Raw genomic sequence first — 21,031 nt, forward strand, 5'->3', positions numbered from 1 at the left:
AGAACTTTGCATGGGGTGTTATGACAGTACCAAGGTTAGGTGTTGCTATGGACTTAATTGTTGCTCCCTTCCTAAAAAAATTAAGCCCTAACCCCCAATGTGACTGTATTTTGAAATAGGGACTATAGAAGTTAACTAAGATTGAGGTCTTATAGGTTGGGCCCTAATCTAATAAGACTGATAGCCTTTTAAGATAAGGAGGTGAGGAAGAGATCTCTTTCTCTCGTCACATGCACAAAGAAGAAATCATGTGAGTATACCGCAACCTGCAGTTGCTAAGGCAGCGCCATAGTGTTGAGGGACTCAGGCACCTCACATCTGGTTGTTTAGCCATCCTCATAAAGCAGCTTCTGTCTAGTGGTCTAAGATCATTAGCCAGGCTCATAATGTTATCTATTTCTGCTATCAGGAAGGGGAGAACAAGGGCACAACCCCAAAGTTGGACGTATTCCCTCTAATCACATCTCACCAGAATGTAGCCAGTTGCCTGGCTACTCCTAGTCACAAGGGAAGGTGAAGACTATAAATAAAACCTGAAAATTGTTTTACTAAGAAAGTAAGGGATAATGAGTAAATATTAGGAAACAACTAGCAGATTCTGGAAGGACATTATTGGCTTATCCTTTGAAAAAATTTAAAGGTTCAGATTGTGTTTCAACTTTCAGTAGTAAAATTTGAATAAGCTAGTTATTGGAAGGCTATATATTTTTTCTAGGAATGTTCAGAATTTGGGGGTATTTCTTCTATTTGTAATTATTCAATAGTTTTTTAAAAAGGCACTTTGAAAAAAATTCTCAGAAGTGTAAACTATTTGTCCTTTTACAGTTGGCTTCACTTTTAGAAACAGGCATAAGTTATTAGATATTGAGTCTGGTGATCAAACTGGATCATACTGGTGTACAGTCTATTAAAATTTCAAAATGCAGTTTCTCTCAGAAATTAGTTTGCCTTACCAGATCATATTGGAAAGTAGATTATGGATATATATTATAAATGTATTTATTAATGTGGACAAATAATTTTGGAAAGCATTTGCTGTTCTACCCATTACCTATCTAGGACAAACTTTTTTTTAGTGTACAAATCCCTTATTCCTATGGAGAGTCTATAAAAAAAAAACAACATTGCTTACCGCTGAAACTTTTGTGTAAAGGTAGAATTTAGAAAGAGGAAATATGGCATTATATGGAAGTATAAAATATGGAATTGCATTACAGTTTACATCATTGATAGCAACTCAGCACTTCACATAACTTATTTTTTACTATAAAGAAATTTTATACTATAAACTTATGGTGTGGCAGTGGTCCCCAACCTTTTTGGCACCAGGGGCTGGTGCTCCTATGAGAATCTAAATGCCTGATGATCTGTGGTAGAGCTGAGGTGGTGATGCTAGTGCTGGAGAGTGGCTGCAAAAGCAGATGAAGCTTAGCTGCCTCACCTCCCGCTGTGCGGCCTGGTTCCTAACAGTGCACGGATGGGAAATGGTCTATGGATGGGAAATGGTCCACGGCCTGGGAGTTTAGGACCCCTGCTATAAAGCATAGGAAGAAATGGGTAGTGTCTCATTTAACACTTAAGATAAACCATGGGTAGTGTCTTATTTAACACTTAAGATAAACCATGGTTCAATGGTCTCCATTATAGCAAATGTGATAAAAGTGGAATTAAAACTCAAAGCTCTTTTAAATCTTTAGTCTTTATGTTCTAATTCTTCCTCAATCTTGCATCCTTTCTTTTTATATCTGGTTTTTTTCTTCCCTCTTTAACTTCATCCTTCGTTTTCTAATACCTTTAAAATCTTCACTGACTTGTTGCCTATATAGAAGTGGGGACTATCAAAATTAACAATTTTCCTACTTCTTATGCTCCAGGGAAATGAAAAGAAAATAGAGTATTTCATCTGTACGTAGACAAGAACTTCCCACATCTTTTACAAAGTAGGTGAAATTCCAAAGGCTTAGGACACCCTTGCCATTGTTTTGAAATCACCACTTTACTGTATTTGCAGGTCAAAGCTCTAATAATTATTTTACTTGTTCTTTATTACTAAGGAAATTCAGATACCATTAAAGAAAGTCAACATTAGGCAAAAGGTAGGCAGCATAACCTTTGGGCAATGAAATCAGCTGTTTGGATTCACATATTACCTCTGCCATGACTCACTGTGTAGTCTTGGAGAAATTAGTACATCTCTGTGTCTCAAGCTATTTAATATATGGGAATTTTTTTCCTAAAAGGTACTTGGAAAGATTATCAACATGAAGATAAAGTTGTTCCTGAACTGCAGGGGTAAGCTTTCAGAAGCCCCTTTAAAAAGGTGAGTCTAAGAACATAATTTCATTGTGCAAGATTTGCAAATGCTAAAATGAAAAAAAGGAACTATAGTTATTGGATATGTTATTTTTCTTCACAAGATGTTTCACTGAAGCTGCCTAACTGAAATAGATCAGAAATCATATTTAATTTATTAACGTTAATTGATATGAAATTAAAATAACCAGTAAAGTCGATCTAATTTATTTGCAGAATTTAGTCTAATTGCAGAATTTATGTTTATTCATGAGTGTTTTTTGAAAATATGATATAGGAGTACCTGTTTAGAAATATACAAGTGAGAAATAGTTTGAATTACACCATTTTTGGCTTATCTGTACTTTCAATACTTCAGAGCTAAATTATCAAAATGATCTTTATTATATCATCTTTCTCAGAGATGTTGGAGGTTATGGGAAGGAATTCCCTCACCTTCCTCCTCCATCACCTCTACTTCTCCAGCTTTCCTGTGTGGTGGGGAGGAAGGTACTCTTTCTCCTTTTGTTTAATAGTCCCTCTGTTTTGATCCAATGATTTCCTGCTTCTTCCGGATTCTTGGTTTATCACACAGTCCTTTTGTTCCATATCTTTAACCTCTTTACTAGCCTCTTTCTTTCAGTCCGAAAAGTTATTCAGTTAAAAAAAAGAAATAAACCATTCCTTTAACTTCCTCTCCCTTAGAATCCTGGCTCTTTCTCCTCTACTCTTCCTTATCTCAGCTTCTTTGAAGAGTGGTCATGTCCCCATCTTCTCCTCTCATTCACTGTATCTCCCACTGCTTTATCTTCCTCTTTGCTGCCAGAGTGTTTTTACTTAATTACAAAGAAATTGCTATTTGCATCATTCGTGGGATTCTTTTTACTTGGTGACATTTCCACTGCATTTGACAGTACCAAGGACTCCTTTTGTACCTCTGCTTCATAGCTGTTATCCCCCGTGTCTCCTCTTACCTCTCTTCTTGTGTGGCTTTGATCTAGTCGGACGTAGCTGCTGATGATCACCACTTCCTAGGATTCCAATTCTGTGTAGATTCTCCTTGAGCATGGCCTACACCTAGCGATTATGGCAAAAGTGGCGGAATATCTCTTCTACAATAGGTTATAAAAACTGTGACTTTTGTCTTGCTGGCATTCTCTCTCTCTTGGCTCTGTGTGCTTCTTTGATGGAGCATGCTGGAGATGCCCAGTAACAAGGAACTGCCAACCACAAGTGAGGAACAGCAGCCCTCATTCCAAATTTCCTTGAGCAACGCCTTGGGTCTGGGAGTGGATCCTTTCTCTCAGGCCTTGAGAGGATTACGGCATAACTGATACTTTGCAGTCTCAAAATAGTGAAAGTCACTACTAATAATATAATTCTTATTATGTGTATTGGGAGATAAGGCTAAAATGCAGGTCTGTTAGTAAGCAGCTGCTTTCAAGTCAATCTTGTTTGTTTTTAATTGAATTTTTATAATTGGTACCAGAATTTCAGCTTAAATTTTACTTGCTTTCTGATTATTTCTCTTCATATTATTAGTGGTGCTAAGATCTAATAAAATAGCTGGAAAATATGCCATGGTTGAATTTGAAGAAGGATCAGTGAGTGAATATAGATCATAAACTTAAAGGGATTCTAATCGCGTTCATTAAGGAATAATTAGCAAGGGTATATATGCACATGCACACAGACACACGCACATGTACAGTCTTAATAGTGTAAAAAAATAATTGTCTACTGCTTACAAGCATTAACTCTTCTGTAATATAGTATATTTTTAGTCTTTCTAATTTAAGAACTTCCTAATTATATTTTTAATCCATTTTCAATTATAAAATAATTCAGAATCTCATTATTCGTCACAGTATTTTTTATTTTATTTATTTTTTTATATTCTGTCAACAGCTTTTACCGTTTTGTTCTGGAACCAGAACTGACATTTGTGGCTGATGACATTGGACCAGTGGCAAAATTCCTGGATATCCCCGAATCACCCCTTCTAACCCTCAACATGATTACTCCTGAAGGCTGGTTGGTTGAAACAGTACACAGCAACTGTGACCTCGATAATATTCACTTAGAGGATGTAAGTTATAATGTAATGTCATATAAAGAAAGAGAAAAAGGGCAAATTCTTATCAGCTGCTATAACTGTGGCAAGTGAGTGGGTCATGCTGTGGCTGCTCACCAGATTTTTCTTCTTTATGATCCTAGGTCTTTGTGATCCAGTCTTTCCTTTGATCTTTGAGTTTTTCTAACTTCCGCATTTAGCTTCTCTAGTTTTCTGGGTTTCTAGATGTTCTCCAGTACCCTGATTCACAGATGCAACTCTAAGATGAGCAATGTAGAAAATATGGAGATGGATGCATGGCAACTTAGGACAGCACCACTATGTACCTGCCTTGCCCTTCAGGTCTTTAACTCAGAAAGGAACAGTTTCATCTGAAACTCTTTTTTTTTTTTTTCCCTCACAGCTCATAGGCAGAGAAAGCAGTCCTAACGAGATTAGAATAAAAGGCAGGGAAGAGAGTTTGTTCGTATACTGCAGGCTGGGTGCATTGCTTCCCATCACCTCCTGTGTGACTGTTGCCCAGTAAGTGACCAGGACTTCTCATCCCCACCTGTTGTCATTCAGCCTACACCACAGTATAGGAGAGGAGATTGTCTTAAAGTGCACTCTTTCAGACATTCTATTCAAAATAGGAAAAGCATTCAGAGACCACAAGAAAAAGAAGCTTTTAATAGACTTTACCTAGAGAACAAATATCTGCAAACTGGGGGGGAAATGCTTGTCTCATTATCCTCCCTCTTGCAGGTTCTGCACAACCTCTCACCTATTCCCAACTCTTTGTTCGACAGCTCCTTCAGAAGGTAGCCATTGCCTTGACGTGGGCATAAACATTTCACTTCTAATAATTTGGTTAACATTGTTCGTTATATTTTTTTTCTCATGTTTCTCCTGTTACTTTTTGCCTGAAGATTTCCCTTCTAGACAAGTTTCATCTGATCCATTTGTGAGTAGATTCTGTGGGATCCTAAATCACTTCCCTGGGACGTACTCACCAATAATTCCAACTTGACCCACCTAGAGAATAACCTAAAACTCAGTCATAGCAGTCATCTGGAATCAGTCCTTCAAATATGAGGAAAGAATAGAAAGACAGAAAAGTAATAAAATCCGTGAGGAAAGTTGAGAAATGAACTTGCCAGGAAGTAGAAAAAAAAAAATCCTGTTTTCTCTGTGAGTTGTCTCTCTCAAAGGAGTCTGTTGGATTCTTCATTAAGAGGGTTCAGTAATGCACATCAATGAGATGTGGTGGGAGAATTAATGCAACGTAGAAAAGATTCTCAATTTGAGTCTACTGGTAAAAATTTCAGCAGCTATTAAACAATTAATGGAGATTAAACATTTTTTGTTGTGAGTGGCAAATATAAGAATGTCTTTCTAGAAGCTACTTAAATGAACAGTAAATATTTTAGAAAACTAAAAGAAATAATTTTGTCTCTCTTCATAGATTATGTAAATAAACAGGAAATTATAAATTCTGGCAGCTATAAAAATTAACTGCCTATGAGGCTCTTCTCTTCCACTGAGAGATGTACATACCCAGAATGTTACTTTCAACTATCTTGGAAGACTATGAAATAAAGACATTTGCTGGAATAGAAAGTAGGAGTTCTAGATAAAGGGGAAAAGTTCATCCTGGCAAAAATGAGACTAAAAATGAGAGATTCGTCACTACACACTTGCTTGCACAAGTACTTCTTTCTATATCTAATTTGCAAACATTACATAAATACCTTAAGAAAAAAAGCTTGATCTAGAAAAATTCTCCCTTACTAAGAATTTGGTCAACAGTTAATATTTAGAACAAATTATTAGCTTTCATATTCTTGATAATAGGAGCTAATTTAAACTAATTTAACTTAAGTCACCTTTATGAAATTATTAGGAAACTTGAAATATTCACTAGAAAAAACTCTTTGAAAACAAATTGATTTTTTTGGTGTTATGATTTGAATAAATCAACAGAATTGATGTCTGTTATACAAATATATAGGGATGAGAAATTTTCAAATTAATATAAAAATGAAGAAACTATTAGTCACAAATCGAATATCTAATTTGCCCTGATATCTAATTCATAATGCAAAATAGTTAAGCTTTACTTCATAATCACTTTGGGGTATAGTTTCCTTGTCTATAAAACGAAGGAATTAAACTAGAAAACTAGATTTATTTCTAATTTTTAATATTCTCATACTCTGAGACTGCCACATGAAAATCTTTCCGTCTAAAGTAAAAGGCTGTGGACACAGGTTAATAAAGTATATGAAGTTCATCACTCAGAATAGTGATAATTCAGCAGCTAATTTAGAACCCAGCTAAAGTTGTTGAAACAAATGCTATTTTCAGGGAAATCACATTTCTTGTTCTTAAAAACAGTAATATTATAAGAGCTGGACTCAGGAAAGAACTGTTGTACACAAGTATTATAATTATTTTCTGTGATAATTATAGTCAAAGTAAAACAATACAATAGAGAATATTTTCAAATACTCTATTCTAAATATAGTAAACTATAGTGTCAGAAACCTTGTGTAGTGGATTAAAATTATATTTAAATGCATCACTGTCTTTGCTCAACAAAGGTGCCAAACTATGTAAAAATCACATCTGATGTATTTCATATTTCATTATGTTTTCCATATGAAGTAGATAAAAAGCTTTATTCCTACAATATTTATTATAGCAATAGAGGAAAGTCTGGGAACAACTTGAATAACCAACCATTTAAAGGATATTTATAGAGATGGGGACATGTTTCTAGAAAACTGTATTAAATGAAACAGTAGGTTATATGTCCTTAGGAAAAAATGCATGAAAAATCAATTCACTAATGTGTTTTTGAATGTTTAGTCTGTAAATGATTTCTATTCTCTCTTATATTTGCTAAATTTTTTTTAATGAACATATGTTGTTTTGAGTGTAAAACAACCATTAATATTTTCAAGTTACAAGAAAGATAGGTAATGATAAGTTGGCCTCCTTGCCAGGTCTGAAGTGGGAGCTCTAGGGCAACAGAAATGAAGCAAATTCTTTGAGTTTTCCATCTAACTCTGTCTTGAAGAGATCTTTAAATGCTACATTATGACATGTTTTCTGCGTGTGATATTGGTGCATATATCATGAGGCTGGAGCATGTCATGGGAAAGGGGAAAAAAATTCATCATGAACTTTGGTCTTCAAGAAATTGATTCGGTTATTAAGTTCACTGATGTAAAAGACAGATTTGAGGTTGCCTCCCCAAAATACATTGATTAATATTAAATTAATCACACTTAATTATTACAATTTTTGTATTATGAGAATTACTAATTACATATTTCCTCCACAGATTGAGGGAACTGTTATAGCAGAATATGAACTAGAATACTTACTACTTGAAGGACATTGCTTTGATATTATGACAGAACAACCTCCTCGGGGTCTGCAGTTTACACTTGGCACAAAAAATCAACCTGTTGCAGTTGATACAATAGTGATGGCCAATCTCGTAAGTATCGTAAATACTTAACTGATAATGTTAAAATTAGATGTTTTGGTAAAATTATTAAAACTAGATGTTTTAGCAAAATCCTCTTAAGTTTTTCTAATAAGATAAAATAATTTTTATCCTGCTATTGCTGAACAGTTCCTGAAAATCGGAATTGAAACTGTGAATAAGGTAACTCAAACAAAAAGGAAGAGAATCATATTTTCAGAATGTATTTTCACAGTTTATTGCATAAACCTCCTTCCTTGGAACTCATTTATAGAATAGAATCCATTCTACAGTTAGTAAACACTTTCTTAGATTATTTATGTATACTCTTTCTTGAACAATTGGATATGTTTTTAGTCATGTAACTGATTATATTTTTCTCATCTTAAAAGGGATATTTTCAATTAAAAGCAAATCCAGGTGCTTGGTTACTGAAATTACGCCAAGGAAAATCTGAAGATATTTACCAAATAGTTGGGTGAGTTACACAAACCACTTTAAAATTTTTATGTGTAGATAAGTTTTTAGTGCAATATAACCAAGATCATCAAAATAACTAAAATGTTCACATGTACCATCAGTATAAAACAAAACCTACTTGTAAACTGTGACATTTGTTCCAAAATTTATTTTTTATTTTATTTGAAAAATATAAAAGATATGCCTAATGTATCATGTTCTTCAGTCTCTCTCTCCTTTATTATTTTCTATACATTTTTCACGTGTTAGCATAATTAATATATTTATCATTTAATGATGATATATGTTATATTTTATGTAGCAAAACCATTATCCATGGGTTATGTTCAGTTTTTCATTTTTATGAATAAGAACTGGTTTCTTTCATAGTAACTTTCCTACTCATCAGTGAGCATACTATAAAGCAGGGATCATCAAACTTTTTCTATAGGAACCAGTAGAAAATACTTAATGTTTGAGGGCACTCATGATCTTTGTCTATGTTTTTTTTTTTTTTTTTAACAACCATTTTAAAATGTAAAAACCATTTTTCGCTCAGGGCCTCACAAAAATAGGTCACCAGCCTGATTTCACTTGCCATCCATAGTTTACTGACCCTTTATAAAGTTTTTTTTTTTTTTTACATTTCTTAATAAATATCAGTATTTTTCATTTGTTTTAATTAATACTTATTGAGCACCCATTATTATACCAAGCACTGTGCTCAACAAAGATAATATAGAAGTAGGGGTTATTGTGCCTTTTCATACTGCTTTTTCCCTTTTTTTAATCTGTGCTTAGCATATAGTGTCATTTAACAAATATATTTAATTGTGCACACAAAGACTAGAATGCATAATTCTGTAATAGGTAGGAGGGTTGAGGTGAGTTAGTGTTGACATTAGGAATGAGATAGTGTACCTCAAGAGAGTTTTGACGAATTATAGTAACTTACTACTAATTGTACCATAGACAAAACATTCCAGAACCAGGAAACAGGTGCAAATCTCTCATCTAAAACTCTTAAGGCCATACGTGTTTCAGAATTAAGAATTTTTCAGATTTTAGAAAGTTAATACAGTATGCATATATTGTGACACACTGAGCAGGATCTAAGAAACTACTTCATTAAGCAAGCATCATCATCTCTGTGGCAAAATGTCAATAGGCACATTAAAAGAATATGTAATGACTACAAAAGAAAAGAAATACACATGCAACAAACTGGCAGAATATACTTGCAGTGCATATATCCGACAGAGAATTTATATATAGAATATATCAAGAACTATCAAAATTCAACATTAAGAAAAAATGTATATAAGATTTGAACAGACACCTTACCAAAGGAGATATATATGGCAAATAAGCACAAAAAAGATGCTCAACATCATTAGTTATTAGGAAAATGCACATTAACCCTGCAATGAGATATTGCCATTCATCTATTAGAATGACTAATATTAAAAAAGTCTTAACACCACCAAGTTTTGGTGAAGATATGGAGCAACAGGAGCTATCATACACTACCACTAAGGATGTAGAATAGTACAACCACTTTGGAACAGTTTGACAGGTTCTTAAAAATTTAAATACACATATACCATATGATCCAGGCATTTCACTTTTATTTATCCCAAATAAAAGGAAATATATATTAATACAAAGACTTATACATTAATGTTCATAGCAGCTTTATTTGTAATTGCCAGGCACTGGAAATAACCCAAATGTTAACAAGTGAAAGGATATTCAAAATGTGGTATAGCCATATGATGGAATACTGCCCAGCAATATAAAAGATGAACTGTTGATACACGCAGTGATATAGATGAATCTCAGAATAATCATGCTGAGTAAAAGAAGGCCAAAAAAAAAGTACATATTGTATGATTCCTTTTATAAATTATAAAACATTAGATAATACAAACTATATGACAAATCAGGTCACTGGTTGCTTGAGGATGGAAAGGCAGGTGGGCAGGTAAAAGGGAAACATCGGATAAAAATAATTGAATAAAACACAGATGCTACCCTTTCACAACTTATCCCAGCAGGAAAGACAGTTAAGAAAATAAGTGACTATTAATATATTATAAATACTATAAATGAGTGCTGTGGTGGCACAGAAAATGAACAAAATGCACCAACATTTATATTGACTCCTATAACAACTGCGGTTTCCAGGTGTAATTTCTTGCTTTGCCCAAGCTTCTTTGATCTTGTGCAGAGAGTAAAGGAACTCAGTGTACTTCCAGGAACATAATGCTTCTAAGTCTGCCACTTCTGTTTCATCATTGCTTCTTGCAAAGGGAAAAGCCTTTTGGAATTAGATAAACTAAGGTCTTTTCTCTACCATCTGTATAACCTTAGGTAAGTTTCTTTACCACCTGGAATCTTTATTTCCTCATAATGAGAAGGGATTATCCTGTCTACTTGTGGGGTCTTGGTAAGGAATAAGAGAGATAATCATCATAGAATGCAGTGTCTCACATGTTGAGTAATTGCCCATTTCCTCCTCACTTATTCCTTATTTACAAATTACAATTACTTATATTATTGTATATTATGTATACATGTACACTATCTCATATATAATGTATATAACATATGTTATATAAAACTACACAGTCTTTTAGATTCTATTTTATCTGTACCACTATTTGCTATCCTGCACAATCTATGTAAATAGACGGTTTAGGGAGAAATAGTCTCTGATGTTATATTTAAGTACCACTAATATATTAGTAGAAAACGAATCTTTATTCATAGTTAGACAATTTTTGGTAATAGAAATAATTTCAAATTTGTTTATTACTTATAAACAATAAAACCATAAATCTCCCAGTCATGATTCACTTAAATGTGATTAATATGTCACTAAATATTCAACACGGAAAAATATAAATGATACTACTCTGTAATAAAATTTTTTTAAATTAAAATGCCAGTAATCAAAAACAGTTCAATATAAAATATGACAAAAGTGAGAATTCTGTTTATCCCAATTTATGATTTAATTCTAATTGATATTACATTTCTGAAAAAAAATTACTGAAATATGCTGAAAAGCTAAGCTCAGATAATGTTGGCATGAGTTTCTAAGTCCAGATTTTAAAACCATAGCTAAATAATTTCATAATTTTAAATTTCACTTTTTATTAGATATATCTTCACATGTGTACTTTTTATCTGTCCGCCTTATTGTAATCTTTAACTGCAGATCATCTATCATGACTCAGTGATGACTGTTATTTACCTTGAATACAAAAATAACAAAATTACTCTCTCCAAAAAAGAAAATCTGCATAGTTCTATTAAAATTAGACAAATGCTTCTCAGATTTTCCTCATTAAATTATAGAAAATATCAAATACTTAACACATGTGTCTTCGCTTTCACTGTGCTAAATTATTATATTAGACTTTCCTTTTGAAATCTGCAGAAAAACAAATTGCCAAGTTAGCATTCGTATGTACGTTTAGTACCTTTGGGACTGAACTACAATTTCTATTTTATACAAGAGGCAGGAGAGATTTCAAACAATTTCTGTTCTTTTCCCACAGTTCCTTGAGCTGGTCCCTTTGTAAGACAGCTCTGTACTCTGTGGCCCTGGTGGTGGTTGTAGCGCACTGTTGGTGGAGCATTTCTGTGGGCTCTTAGAAGGTCTCTATTGCTATGCCTCACTCTCCTTTGATTCCCTGATCCCCGTTGGTGCATCTCTATTCCAGCTGGTTTCTCTTAACTTCCTCAGTCTCAGGCATCCTGTTTTATACCCACAGTCTGTTTTTGCTCAGGTTTCCTCATATTGCCAGGTCGTCATATTGGCAGGATGCATGACTACACTATGGTAATAACAAAATATAATCTTTCTCCTTCTTGGCTATGTTTGATCCATGAGAAATTTACATATCACTTTCCTGGCAAACTCTAGGAGCTCAGGTCAGTCTCAAAGGTAGCAGCATTCTCCTGGATTAAAGCAATAATAATTCAGTTCTCAGATATCAGATATTGGTCCATATTCCCCATTGATTTTCCCAGACATGAGCAAGACACAGTCCTCTATGTCTCCCAGCTTCAGAAAATACATTGCAAAGTGCTTTCCTTTTAAAGCATCTTCCTTACTGAATTTAAGATTAGAAGATAATATTCCCCACAAGGGTGTGATGGTGGAGACTCACAGCCTGACAAAAGCTCTCAAAGATTTGACACAGGAAAAATGGATTCTTGACTGTAACAGGAAGGGTTGAAGGGGCAAACTCTCCAGAGCTAGTGTCCAGAAATGGATAACAGAACAAAGCCAAGGAACTGACCAACCAGAAAGAGCTGCTACCTCTCCCATGATTAGAAAAGTGAGATAGCATCAAGCTGCTACTTATCAATATGTCCACTGTCTCTCAGTATCCAGAAAGCTGAGAAGCTGAACACTGGAAACTAATGTAGAAAACCTCTGTGTCTACATAACATTGCTTGCCAAAAGAAACTAGCCAAGCATCACTATGTTTCCCTTACCTTACTTTTAAATTCCAAATCACATGCAAATGTATCCGTTTAGCAGAATCTAAACCAGAACCATAGTAGCAAAAGAATCTAGGAACAATAACAACAAAAAAGTTTTTAGATTTCTAACTTCCACAATATATGCTAAAAAGTTTCATAATGAATGTTGCCTTCTATATCATAATATGCACCACATTTCTAGTTATTTTTTTGGAAACTTTAATGCTATATACTCTTGGTCCCAAAGGCCTAAAACTTTTTTTGCTTTTCCTAAATACTGATAATAGCATTTTAATTTTTCTTGGAGTACTTGAAACAAGCCTTCATCATTATCTTCTACCATCCAGTGTTTTGAATAAGAAATGAGAGGCAGTGTGATTTACTTCACCTCTACAAAAATTAAAATGATATTTATATTTAGAATTCTGGGAAACATGTGTACAATGCTTCCTGATATGTAGTGAAACTTTTCATTTTGAAGTAAGTGGCTTTTACTGAGATACAGTATTCTCACATCTAAATGAGAATGTTATTTGAATGCTCCCTTCTTTTCTTACATTAATTCTTTATCAGTGAAATCTATGTTCTTTGACTACTTAGCTTGTTCTCTTCATTTAAGCTGCTGACTTTCCTCACGTATCCAGTGACTTTTAGTTGCCTGACATTACTAACGGAAGTCTAATAGTGCAATAGTGAAGAGCCAAACTACCTGTTTGGATCTAGGACAATAATTGTACCTTCCTCCAATGTTAGTTGCATGGATTAAATGAGTTAACATCTATTAAGGTGCTTGAAATAGTGCCTGAAGTAGAGCAAGTGTCTTCATTACTACCATCACGGCCACTTGGTGGCATTGAGGGAGGTCACTTTAGACCTCAAATGGGTGTAGCCACGGTGTTCTGCTTCCTGGTCTCAGTGGATTTAGCAGCTAAAGTTGCTGATGCCCTGAGTAACATTTAGGACAGGAAGCTCTTGAAGGCTTGTAAGAAATTTGACTTTTCTACTACATAAGTTGGAACAGTTTGTATTTCCTAGTGGTAATTGTTGGGCAGCGCTGTGCCTTCTGCTTTGGTTTAGCCACCTCACATGGGGAATTGGGAGTAAGAGGGAGTAAAGGCTTGTGTGAGTCATCGTGGCACTCAAATCCCCAGGTTTTTATTTTAGAAAAATGTTCAAGTGTATGTTATAAATCTGACTGAACTTAAGGTATCTACTATTTCACATCTCGTTGTTTTCTCTTTGACAAAATTCAATTTTATAAATGCTTTTACAGTAGCATTTTTCAGTACATAGTACAGTATCCAAAAACTAATTATTGAACAAAACTGTCATTTGGTTTGTTTATGCAATTTTGAAAATTAGACAAATATGTGTAATATAGAAACATTTAACTGATACAGATGGACATCAGACACATTTTCAGTCATGGGTTTAATAATAAACTTCAAATTTTAGTATTTGAAAATGGTTAGATATTGAAAACTTGCTGGAAAGTGTAGAATTCCTTTGGTTATGATATATAAACAACTTAAAGTCTAGAAAAAGTCTCATATTTTAATTATCATTGCAAATATCACAGAGATATAAAAGATTTGATTTGAGATGATCTTTGTACACAACAGCAAAGATAAGCAATATTTTGAGCTTTCTGAGTGATTAGACAATATAAAATTTAGTGAGTTACCTTTGTATAATTTTAATTTGTATTAACTTAAAATTGAACAGTTTTGAAAATTGTAGTGTACTGTGGCATATCTTAATTGACTATAGAAATAGCAAATATGACATATACACAGTGATAGTATACTTATATTTATTGCAAAATGAATTTATTTTTATGTATACCATCTGTTTTTTCCTAACCAACTATAGATCCTAACACGTTTTTCTACTTTTAGGCATGAAGGGACTGACTCTCAGCCAGACCAAGGAGATGCTGTTGTTGTGTTGAACAGCTTCAGGAGTAAAATAATTGAAGTACAAGTACGTGAGGCAGAAGCTCTTTATAGTCTCTGTTCTTAATTATTTTGTCTCTGAGAATTATTTTTTAATTAAATAGTTTTTGGTTTACAATAATTTTACAATTTTATTACCTAAAACATCATATTAGAGCTCTGACAACGAAAGAAAGAGGAGGATTACGTTCATGGGGGGAGGGGGACGCAGAGAGCTTGAATATAGAAGAAAAGGAGTGATTTTTTTTTTTTTAATATGATACGTCTACTATATCTGCTGTATCTGTAGCCAGATAATGTTACAAATTAGGCTCTAGGGATAAGATCAGGAACACAGATCTAAAAGCTAGCCCTGAAAAGAAAAAAAGAAAAGAGAAGAGAGAAAAGAAAAAAAGAAATAAGAGAAAATGCGTTCAATAATCGCAGGTTTGGTTCTTTGAGACCAACCCACGTACTTAAAAGTAGTAAAAATGTTGAGTAAATTTTTTTTAGATATTAAAACAATGAGGAGCTGCCGTTAATGAAATAATAAAGAGAATAAGGGAATGCAAAACCAAAATTAAATGGAAACTGAGATCCTTGGTGAAGAAAGCAAGCACCGAAGCTTCTCTTGTCCTGAGAAAGATTCTTTTGCCCTAAGAACATCCACCCACACTGGTACACTTGAACTCTCATTTTAATTTAATCTACAGAGTGATAGGGACAAAAATTAAAACTCTGGATCCACATAAAGTGGGTATTCTATCATAAAACTTTCTACAATAAGCTGGCTATAGCTTCAGGGTAAGGATGAACCATAGTAAATTATCCCACAGTCTTTTACCCCAAATTTGTATCATCTAAGTCCAGGGAACCCTGAGCCTTGAACTCGTACTAAAATAATTCCAGATTGGTAAAGTTGTACAGATATCTGGAAGAAACATCCATATATCTCTGGAATAAGATTAATATATCCAAATACACACACAGAAAAAACAAAACAAGAACAAAAACAAAGCAAACAGAACCCACAGCAGAAAACAGACACACAAACACTCCATATATTAGAATTATTGACACAGGCTGATAGTTGTGGACTACAATTGTACTTACAGTATTTTAAAAAAATAAAAGACAAGCTTAAAAACAATTCCAGCAAACAGGAAGCTATAAAAAGTCCATATCTGCTTTTTTTTTTAAAGTAGAACTCCTAAAACTGAGCAATACAGCACCCAAAGTTAAGAATTCACTGGATAACTTTTACATGCCTGAAGAGAGAATTAAGTATCTCAGATGCAACAGACATTTGAAAACTGGAAAATACAGGAGAGAGCATAAAAGGTATAGAGAAGAGAGAAATCTGAGGTAACAGGATTATATTTAAACCTGGCTTTGTTACTCACTAGCTGTGTGACCTTAGACTGATTGCTTGACCTCTTTCTGTCTCATTTTCCTCATCTATAAAATTGGAGTAATAACAGAACCTACCTTATATGTCTGTTTTGAGAATAAGATAATGTAGCTTTGTAAAGTGCTTTATGAGTGTGGAATAAATAAATTAGTTTAAATGGAATTCCAGAAGGTGATGAAGGAAAGAATGAGGTACAAGTAGTATTTGAAGCAATAATGGCTGAGAATTTTCATGAATTGAGGAAAGATACCAATTTGCATATTCAAGAAGTCCAGTGATTTCCACACAGGAAAATCACACCTAGATTCTTGTTGATAAAACTGTAAAACCAAAACAAAGAGAAATCTTGAACGTAACCAGAGGAAAAAAGAAAAATTACTTTCAAAGAGCTATAGTTAGCCTAACAGTTGGTTTCTCAGCAGTAACAAACCAGAAGATACTGGAGTGATATTTAAAAGAATGAAATGGAAAGGGGAATGCCAGCCAACAATAATTCACCCTGAAAAGATAGCTTTCAAGAAGAAACATAATTAGGTATTTTCATACAAATTAAAAATTGAAATTGGCACCAGCATATCACACTAACAGAAATTCTAAAAGAATTTCGGGAAGAAAAAAAAGTCTTAGAAGGTTTGAGTTTGAAAAAAGAATGAAGAGAAAAGAAAATACGTGAGAGTTTATGAACAATGAATATATGAAATAATAATGTCTGATGAGGATTTTAAAAATATATAGAATTAAAAATGTAAGAATAGCATTTAAGCCATAAGATAAATAGGGTTGTATACACTAACACAAAGTTCTTATAGTGACCACAGCAATAGTGATAATTACTTTTAGACCTTAGGGCAAATATGATTTTTTTAATATCTAAGACAACCACTAAAAGAATGGAAACAAAGCACAATGTGATAATAAGGAGGAAAAATAGAATAAGACAAATCAACATGAATAAGAAAGGAGAAAAAATAAAGCAGACTATATGGGACATAGAGAAAGCACAAAATGTTAGAATTTAACCCAATTATAGTAAATGTAAATGGATTAAATGTTCCAATTGAAAGATATTGTCATACTGGATTTTTTAAAAATCCCAACTGTATGTTGTTTTCAGAAAGTACATATAATACATGAGAATACAGCTTCAGGATGAGGATGAAAATAAAATATAAGCATGGCAAACAATATACTAGGCCAATACTAACCTAAACAAAGCTTGTTTAGCTATGCTAATATCAGAGATATTAGACATTATGACAAATAACATTACTAAAAATAAAGTCACATATGTGGCAGAAATAGAATTAGAAACAAAAACTGACAATTCTCTATCATATTGGGATATTAAGACACATCTCTTAGTACTTGGTACATAACGAAACCAAATTCAGTAGAGTAGAAAGTTAATAGGAAATACCCATATGGTTGGGATCTCTAAGATTCAATAATAGGAGGCTACCAAATATATATTGCCTAAATCCTAAACTACTGCATTACCTATTTTTACCTTGCTTCCCACATCATAACATTCTTGTTCACCTCGCTTCATATCAGTGATCACTTAAACATGTTGCTCACACTTATCTGTGATACTCTTTCTCCTGTGGCTTTAACTTCCTTTCTCAACAGGAACTCATACTCAACTTGAATACATTGCCTTCTGGTCATTCCAGATTAGAAACTCCACAAAACCCAAACCAGCTGCTTAAGTTACTAAGTCAGCGCAAGCCCTTTAGGACCAGCATTTCAGCTAGTTTTATCCTAGCCCTCCAAATGGGAGAGAAACATTATTTGGGGGAGTGGGGCGATGATTCCATCATTGAGTAATTTTGACCATTGAAAAATTGTTTGTTCTTTTCTTGATCCGAATTTTTGCTTTCTGTGTATTGGTTCCAGTTTAACCTGTTGGTCCATAGTATAGAGTAGATATAACTCTTTCACCATAACCATCAGATCTTTGAGGGTCAACCATTCTAGCCACCTAGGTCCTTCAGGTTTTTTCAGTTAACGTTTTCTTTCTTTATCCATCTCTCAGAAATACACAAAAAGAGAAAGGAAGGAGAAAAGATAAGCAGCATAAAGGATTAGCCTATGAACTTTAGTAGCCCACTCAATAGGAATCCCAGGACGAAGAAACAGAGAAAACTGAGGAGAGAAAGTATACCACAGTTAAAGAATGCTAAAAATTTTCATGTCAAAAGGGTCCACAAACGAGGACAAGTGAGAAATTCCCCAAATAAGATTCTAATAACTACCAGGGAGAAATTTCTTTTTTCAAAATAGATGTTACAAGACAGCAAAACAGCCTTTAATGTTCTGAGGAAAATTATTTTGAACCTGAGATTCTTCAGCCAAATTCTTAATCAGATGTGAAGGCAAAATAAAGTAGATTTTTGTACTGCAAAGATTGAGAAAAATCGTTTTCACATCCCTTCTTGAAGGTATTTGCCAGCACAGTGAAGATGAAGACAAAGAAAAAGGAAGATAGGTATTTCAAGAAATGGTGACATTAATCCAAAAATCAAAGCAGGGCCTAGGAAGAAACAGGTAGTTAATTGTTAAGCTTCCAGAAAAATGTCTTCAAGAAGACAGGAATTCCAGACAAGTAACATGAACAAGAAACTGGAAAATATTAGGTATGTGGTAAAAAAAACACGTCACCACAAGAAAAAAATAAAAAGAAAATATATTTCTCTATTGGTGGAATGTAAGAAAGCCGAATCGATTTGAACTAGCAAGAGAGACCCTACCAGAGGCGCAGTGGTCGTTAGTGTAACTGTTCAGAGGAAGTGTGATTGTGGCAGCCTTTCAGACTCAGCAGTGAGTAGTAGTTGTATTACCATGGTAAGCACTGTTTACTGATTTTCAAGTTGTAGAATAAATATTACAAAGTGCAAAAGGTATAATTTTGTTAACTAAGTGTAAACATTACCTATGCTTACAATGCTAAAGTAAAGTTTGCTAATACCAATTGGGAGATGGAGGTCAAAGGTAGAGATATTAGTATCCTTATCTTATAAATGGCATGCAAGAGGAACTGCTGAAGTGGTTGGAATAGAAAAGAAAGATTTAAACATATTATTTTAAGTTACAAAAATAATAGGTAGAAGAACCAGTGATAATATTAGTATTACTATTAAAACTTTCAGATAAAAAGGATGACGTAGTGAGCTACTCATCTTTCATAAAGAACCAATGTCTAAACCCTATGAATTTGGATATACTAGTGGATATGTCTAAAGTTGATAAATCAGTAAATACAAGTATCAGCACATTATCTAGGAGTATGGAAGTAACCACCAAAAGAACTAAACAAGGGGTTAAAACCAGATTGTGTCTATAATGTTGTACTAAGGTATCCCCTGGCTTCATTTAATGCAACTCTTTTAGATATAAGGGTCATGCCGCCCAATGTGTTTCACTTTCTAACCATGCAGCATAATATTTAAAGCTGCTAAATTCTAAAATTTTTCTTTACTATGCTATCTAGGTGCAGAAAAAGCCAGACAAAATTAAGGAAGATATCCTTAATGATAAAGATGGAAAAAAAGGAATGTGGGATTCTATTAAAAGGTATTTACTAATTAATATTTTAATGTATAACTATAGATCCATAGGGAGTCTAATATGTGGAAACTGTAGATGGGAAACATTTAAGTAAGGCAACTATCATCCCTCTTTACTTTATGTTTAACAACATAAAACAGGAAACTGGAGCTATAAGGCAGTTGAAAATGAAGTATTATATAAACCAAAGGAGAAAAAGGCTATATAAAGTTAGGAGTAACCTCAGAAGAGACTCTTGGAGAATTGTGTGGCTAAGACAGGTTCTAAAGGATGGACAGGATTTCAAAAGTTGGTGATGGAGTGAAGGTACCTGGTTACATGAGGTTAAAAAAATGGCTATATTCCTTAAGGAACAGAAAGTAGCCCAGGTTAGCTGGGACAGTGAATATAGTAGGGAATCTTTAAGTTAGATTTGGACGATATTAGTCAGAAAAGAAATACACTGGCTCACATATTTACAGAGTCCAGGTGTAGAGCTGGCTTTGGGCATTCAGGTGATATGGTCTAAAATTCTTCATTTCTTAGTTGTTATCTTTGCCTCCTTCACTTTCAGATAAACTTTTGCAAGGAAAAGTTTGCCATCTCCAGTGAAAAGAGATTGCCTCTTTCTAAGTAGTACCAGCAAAAGATTCAAAGCTGACTCATTGGTCCAGCTTTAGCCATGTGTCCCAAGCCGAACTGATCACTATTGACTAATTTTCCAAGCTTGGATCATATGCCTATCTCTAGAGCCAATGAGAAGAACTTTCCCACCTAAACCTCATAGAATGAAATTGGAGGAGGAATGCCTCCCCGCTCAAACTACCATGTTATTGTTACTGAAATATAAAGGATATTACACAGACAAAAAAGCTATCTGCTATATATCCACATTGTAGGGAACTTTGAAAGTCCATTTTAGAGACTTGCACTTAATTTGATTGTGATGAAGAACCATTGATCATTTTGATCAAGGCTAAGAAATAGAAATTTTAGGCCAAATAGATTCAACAACATTACCAGATTTTGTTATACCAAATCAGAAGCACTCCCATCATTTTGTATTTTGCCCAGTTTAGGCCTCTTTTTTGATCGCCGAATCCTGATTTGATAAAAAGAATCATTTGCATTGAACTGGTTACTGATAGGGAAAGACTTAAACCTACTTGTTTTGAGGTATCTGAAGAGTAGGGATGTTTGGCAGAAGATAATGAAACAGAATTTGAGCATTGTAAAGAGTGTCTGTCCATGAACTTCCATTAAAACTAGAAGGTAGAGTTAAGAATGAATAAAGATAACCATTAAAATTGTGGCATAGCTATTTGCTATACAAAAAGGAT

At 33.9% G+C, this 21,031-nt stretch overlaps 1 protein-coding gene across 3 annotated transcripts in view; it reads left to right on the plus strand.

The window, feature by feature from the left end:
• Positions 1 to 21,031, plus strand: part of UGGT2 (UDP-glucose glycoprotein glucosyltransferase 2) — a 139,337-nt gene that overhangs the window by 92,587 nt on the left and 25,719 nt on the right. For all 3 annotated transcript variants that reach the window (XM_036228871.1, XM_016158624.2, XM_016158623.2), the window contains exons 26-31: positions 2,241 to 2,320; positions 4,201 to 4,381; positions 7,695 to 7,853; positions 8,234 to 8,319; positions 14,699 to 14,783; positions 19,636 to 19,718. In XM_036228871.1, the coding sequence (XP_036084764.1) occupies positions 2,241 to 2,320; positions 4,201 to 4,381; positions 7,695 to 7,853; positions 8,234 to 8,319; positions 14,699 to 14,783; positions 19,636 to 19,718 (674 nt within the window). The remainder of the gene's footprint in view (positions 1 to 2,240; positions 2,321 to 4,200; positions 4,382 to 7,694; positions 7,854 to 8,233; positions 8,320 to 14,698; positions 14,784 to 19,635; positions 19,719 to 21,031) is intronic.

This window comes from Rousettus aegyptiacus, unplaced genomic scaffold (genome assembly GCF_014176215.1).
Source record: "Rousettus aegyptiacus isolate mRouAeg1 unplaced genomic scaffold, mRouAeg1.p scaffold_m13_p_11, whole genome shotgun sequence".
Taxonomy (NCBI): Eukaryota; Metazoa; Chordata; class Mammalia; order Chiroptera; family Pteropodidae; genus Rousettus; species Rousettus aegyptiacus.